Raw genomic sequence first — 5968 nt, 5'->3', positions numbered from 1 at the left:
GCATTTGTCTTTTGCTATTTAAAATAGTGTTGCGGCGCAACTTATTGCCCGTTTGCTTGTCATTTTATTGTAATCGTTTTGAGTTTCATAACAAATATTATGAAACTTGAATATGAAAAAAAATAAAATAAATAAATAATTAAGCAAAATTTAATTTAAACAAACTGGATTTCCTTTTCACACAATCATTAAAATTATTTGTTATACAAATATATTGTTAAATAAACGTTGTTAATTTATTATTCTATCTCATTTGTTATTTCCAAAGTGGAAACATTTAAGGATCTATGGACATAGAACCTTCAAGTAGCATAGGTCCCATGAACTAAATACAGACTCAAATGCTATTTGTGTTCGTTCTATTATCATAATATCATTCAAGTCCCTCTCATCTCTTATCTCCAAAACTGGACCACATTTGAAGCATCAATGGAGATAGAACCCTCCGGTAGCAGCAGCGGAGTCCGTAACCGCAACGAAGACACAACGGAATATTATGATCATGACAATGCGGCCACCAATTTTGGTGGCAGCAAAAGTATGAGAGAACGAGCAACTTATTTAGTGTGGCGAGATTTAATGGTGGTGCTACCCATCTTTGGTCATGGTCACACTAAAAGATTGCTTCATCGGATTAGTGGGTTTGCTGAACCCGGTCGAATCATGGCCATTATGGGTCCTTCGGGTTCTGGCAAATCCACTCTTCTTGATTCCTTAGCGGGTATGTTATTTTATGATTTGTGTGTTATTTGAAAATATACAATATTGTTATTAATAAGAAATTGTTGCAGGGAGATTATCAAAAAATGTTGTAATGACTGGTGATATTCTTCTAAATGGCAAGAAAAAAAGCTGGCTAAGCAATGGTACTGTGGTAAGTGATTCATTGGTTTTGTTTAAGTTGGCTATTTTATTTATTAAAAGTTTATTTAAAGTGTATTCAAATCCAGTTTTAAAACTTAATTACATATAGTTTAGATTATACATACATACATTGTTTTCAGTTTAGGTTTATTTTGTGATAACATTTCAGCCCAAAAATTAGCAACATGAAACTGTGACGAATTTTTTCGGGTCTGTTCCAAATAGTACTAGAATAAAATGAGTCTAATCAAATCATATACTCTGACAAGATAATTACAATAAACCGTAAATAATAATATTGTATCTAATACTTATATAGGCTTATGTGACACAAGAAGATGTCCTAATGGGGACGCTTACCGTTCGAGAAACAATCACTTACTCAGCCTATCTAAGGCTTCCAACCACATTCACCAACGAAGAAGTGCATGATATTATCGAAGGAACTATTATGGAGATGGGTTTGGAGGATTGTGCTGATAGCTTGATCGGAAACTGGCATTTGAGGGGCCTAAGTGGCGGAGAAAAGAAGCGTTTAAGCATCGCACTTGAAATCCTTGTCCGCCCACGCATCTTGTTTCTAGATGAACCAACAACTGGGCTCGATAGTGCGTCAGCCTTTTTTGTGGTTCAAGCGTTAAAGGCCCTTGCTCGTGACGGTCGAACCGTGATTTCTTCGATTCACCAACCGAGCAGTGAAGTTTTTGCATTGTTTGATGACCTTTTTCTTTTGTCAAGCGGTGAAAATGTTTATTTTGGTGAAGCGAAAGATGCTATAACGGTAAAAGTGTTACAAACAATAATATTAGTCACATTCTTTAGGCTGTTTTTGGTTTATTTTAGTTATTTATATATGATCCGATTATTATACAGTTCTTTGCGGAAGCGGGGTTTCCATGTCCGACCAAGATGAATCCGTCGGACCATTTTCTACGTTGTATTAATTCCGATTTTGATGTCGTAACAGCCACATTGAAAGGGTCCTCAAGACATTATGTGCGTATGCTTTTAGCATTTTTAAAGTCACTATCTTATATAGGAAGCAACTAACCAAGATTTGACATCCAACAGGAAAACCACCCATTTGTCATCTTGCTTTTCCAAAATACCCGTTTTGTTTAGTTAAACTTAAAATGGTCTAAATCGTGATATATATAACTTGTAATGACCGGAAGAACCGAAAGGATCGGATGCTTATAAAAGGTTTTCAGTCTCTGAGATCAAATCGACACTAGCCGAGAAATACAAATGGTCAAAATACGCCAAGAAAGTCGAATCGAGAATGAAACAAATCGCCGAATTTGTATGTTTTTCAAGTACTAAATGTCAAATTCGTTTTCCCATTTTTTTTTGGCTAATCTAACAAGCAATTTTATCAATGATCAAGGATTTACCTGAAACAAGCGCGGTTACAACGAGCAAAGCAGGATGGTTGAAGCAACTCACGACACTAACTCGAAGGTCATTTGTAAACATGTGTCGCGACATTGGATATTATTGGCTACGTGTGATTATTTACTCGATCGTTTCCATATGTGTCGGTACCATCTTTTATGATGTTGGAACAGGGCCCACCGCGATTCTAGCACGCGGTGCTTGTGGTGGTTTTATAACAGGGTTCCTAGTTTTCATGTCCATTGGAAGCTTCCCGTCTTTCATTGAAGATATGAAGGTACGTTCACATATCGACACTTTTGGTTTCGTTTTAGTTGGTGACGTGGCTATTACGTTAAAAATTATTTTCTTTTTTTCTTTGTTCATTAAGATCATAATTTATATAGTGATAACCTAATTTTCATACTTTTATAAGAAAATACAACAAATGTCATTAGACTAATTTTTTTAATATATTAAATTATTTAAAGTTGCCCAAAATGAAAACATTTGCATTTTTTCCTACTTTTAGTGGTATTCAATGTTCGGTTACAAAAACAAAATTAAAAGCTTAAACTAATGAACCGAATCAAATTATATATATATCTGGTGTTTGATTTGACTTAAACCTAAATTGAATTACGTGATCAGTTATGGTCCCATTGGGATTATGTGTAACAAGTCGGTACCAGGAAAAAGTTTCCAATCAGGATAAAATTCTTGATTGTCCTGAAAATTTTCATACCCAATTTCTGAGTTAGGTAAATAAGACTAATAATAAAATGCTATACAATGAGTATTATTATAATATTATTGTTATTATACAGTAATTATTATTGTTTTTCGTCGTATTAGTTATTTTTATTAAATAGTAGTTGTTATTATAATTTTTATATTTTTACTATTTCAAGTACGAATTACATTTTAACCTTTTGGGTTTATATTTATATTGTTTAAATTATGTTTTTCAAACATAAATTAATCGAACATAATCAAATGAGTCAGACTAAACATACTCCCCTCGCTTGCAAACCAACATTCTCCTGAACTTTCATTTCCCCTTCACATTTTTAATTGACATGTTAGTCTCTTTTTAAATAAAAAACTATTAATTTTTTATATTTGTTTTTCACTTATTTTATATTTTTTTGTTATTGATTTTATTATTTTATTTCTCTAAGATTTTATTAAAGTTTGTTTATTTTTTACATGTATTAAAAAGTTTTGTATGCTTTCTCTTGCTAGTTTTTTTAAATGTATTCAAAACAATTTATTTTTTTATGTTAGGTTTAGATACATGAGATTAATGTTACCTGAGAAAAGAGCCAAAATTGTTTATTAAGTTATATGTTATTTAACCTTTTTATAAAAAAATATATGATTTTTTATAAAAGAATTTAAACTATCTTTTAATTTAAAAAAAACGCTCTCCAAAATGATTAAAACAAGTATAGAAAAAAAAACATTTTTTTTAAAACCAAAAAATCAATGTTTTTTATATAAGAAAAAAAAGATTTTCTAAGTAAAAAAAATGTTTTTATTATAGGCTTTTAAATATGCATAAAAAAATAAATAGAAGAAAACGCTTTTATAAAAATAATAATGATAATAAAAGATAACAAAATCACAAAAGAAACAACAAATGCCTAAATCGTATTAACATAAAACTTGAGAGAGGGGGTATGCTTAGTAAAACTGGATTAGAGGAGGGTACGTTTAGCTTTCGGATCCTATTATAGTTCAATTTTCCAAATTCAATCACAAAGTTTCAAGAATTTTACCCATAACCTCACATTTATAAGTCTAATTTTTTTTGGTTGATAAATGCTTTTAGAAAGTATAAGAGCTGTTTTTTCAATTGAAAAGAAAGCTTTTTAGTTCCAAATAAAAATGTGTACTGGTTCTAATGGTATTAACGTACTTTTTTTTATATTTATGTTGCGGTAGATATTTACAAGAGAAAAGTTGAACGGTTACTATGGTGTTTCCGTGTTCATCCTATCAAACCTCCTTTCTTCACTACCCTTTATGCTTATGATTTCGTTTGTGGCTGGAACAATTACATGGAACATGGTGAAATATCGACACGGATTCTCTCGATACCTTTTCTACTGTCTCAATCTATTTGCCTCAATAGCCGTGGTGGAAAGTTGCATGATGGTTGTCGCGTCACTAGTTCCCAATTTCTTGATGGGCATTGTTACCGGAGCAGGAGTCATTGTAAGAATTCAACTTCACAAACATAATTAACATGATCAGTTCACTTCTAAATGTTTATATTAGCTAGAGTTGACCATATTGTTGACCATATATTTATGGTCAACTCTAGCTAATAGTTCATGCTACAAGACTAACATTGACATTTGTTCTAGGGTATCATGATGATGACATCCGGTTTCTTTCGTCGACTGCCCGATCTTCCAAAGCCGTTTTGGCGCTACCCGTTGTCGTACATAAACTATGGGTCGTGGTCACTACAGGTAACGCTATTAGCCTTACTAACCAAGTTTCCTTAGTTGACCCTATCTGTTGAGAATCAAGAAACGATTAGCTACAAATATTATAGAATGTTTTTTTATTTTTTTAACACACTGCAACTTTAAGGCATTAAATAGTCTACAAATACTTTCTTGTTATTAAAATAATATAACATGTTGTAATCTTATCACGTTTGGAAATTAATGCAGGGAGCATACAAGAACGACATGTTAGGGTTAGTGTTCGATGGCATACAACCCGGGAACCCCAAAATGACAGGCGCAGAAGTTATCACAAAAGTATTTCGATTACCTTTGGATCACTCAAAATGGTGGGATTTATGTGCAATATTAGCCATTCTGGTTGCGTATCGTATCTTATTCTTCTTGGTTCTAAAGTTCAAGGAGAGAGTTTCACCATTTTTCCAATCAATATATGCGAAAAGAACTATTTATCGCCTAAATAGACGACCATCTTTCAAACGATTCCCATCGTCTAAAAGACACCAAAAACTCCGGTCGCTGTCTTCACAAGAGGGCCTTGGTTCACCAATTCCGTAGCTTCATAATAAATACACGTTATAGGATTGTCGAGGTATACGTTTTATTATATATTCTTGAGTTTTGCAAAAATACATCTCATGTTAAACTTTTGGTTTGTATACTTTCTTTTCATCATCTGTATTGATCTAAATAAAACTGAATCTTTGAGCTTAGTGGTGTGTATATTATTATGTTTTATTCGTTTTAAGAGTGCTGAGTTATTCAGTTGATAGACTATTTACCGAATGTTTTGTTAATTAGAAAAAAGGCTTAGACTATCCACAATGCTATGAGTGACCTTAGACGTTCTTAGGTGTCACATAATATTCTTACAAATTATTAAAAAAAATTATTTCATCTCCAATCTTACAAATATCCTTACCATTTTTAGTTTTCACTTCGCCACTTACACACTACATACAACATTTAAATAAAACATTTTCTTTAACTAAATTTGGGACCACCTATATTAAAAAAACAACAAAAACCGGCCCTTGTGGAAGGCCTTGACCCAAGGGCATATTTCTACAATGCTGAGGACAGGGGGTGTTCATAATATGATATTCGAAGTTTCGCAATTTGAAATTTCGGATATCTGAAATTTCGGATATCCGATCGGATAATGATTCGGATATCCAAAAGAAAATATGAAAAAAAAACATGAAACAAAACTAGAAAAAGAACAAGAAAAAGAAAAAAAAAACATGTTA

General features: G+C 32.2%; 1 protein-coding gene across 1 annotated transcript; it reads left to right on the top strand.

Annotated features, from left to right (window-relative positions):
- The first annotated feature begins 292 nt into the window (after window positions 1-292).
- Window positions 293-5466, top strand: LOC143586789 (ABC transporter G family member 15-like). Its single transcript, XM_077068261.1, has 9 exons — window positions 293-721; window positions 792-874; window positions 1184-1645; window positions 1738-1864; window positions 2040-2167; window positions 2252-2536; window positions 4186-4458; window positions 4611-4718; window positions 4926-5466. Exons 1-9 carry the CDS (start codon window positions 430-432, stop codon window positions 5274-5276), a joined length of 2109 nt encoding a protein of 702 aa, XP_076924376.1. The 5' UTR covers window positions 293-429; the 3' UTR covers window positions 5277-5466.
- Window positions 5467-5968: the final 502 nt, after the last annotated feature.

Source organism: Bidens hawaiensis, unplaced genomic scaffold (assembly GCF_021521415.1).
Source record: "Bidens hawaiensis isolate Kalapana, Puna unplaced genomic scaffold, B.hawaiensis_p1.1 tig00034985_1, whole genome shotgun sequence".
NCBI classification, from domain to species: domain Eukaryota; kingdom Viridiplantae; phylum Streptophyta; class Magnoliopsida; order Asterales; family Asteraceae; genus Bidens; species Bidens hawaiensis.
The sequence above is the reverse complement of the archived record's forward strand: the minus strand, read 5'-3'. Positions and strand labels throughout refer to the sequence as shown.

Excerpts from the sequence above, each read along its gene's own strand:
- LOC143586789 (XM_077068261.1), top strand. The coding sequence starts at position 430 with ATGGAGATAGAACCCTCCGGTAGCAGCAGCGGAGTCCGTAACCGCAAC. Across the intron at positions 875-1,183 it reads GGCTAAGCAATGGTACTGTG|GCTTATGTGACACAAGAAGA; the intron begins GTAAGTGATTCA and ends ATACTTATATAG. Across the intron at positions 2,537-4,185 it reads CTTTCATTGAAGATATGAAG|ATATTTACAAGAGAAAAGTT; the intron begins GTACGTTCACAT and ends ATGTTGCGGTAG.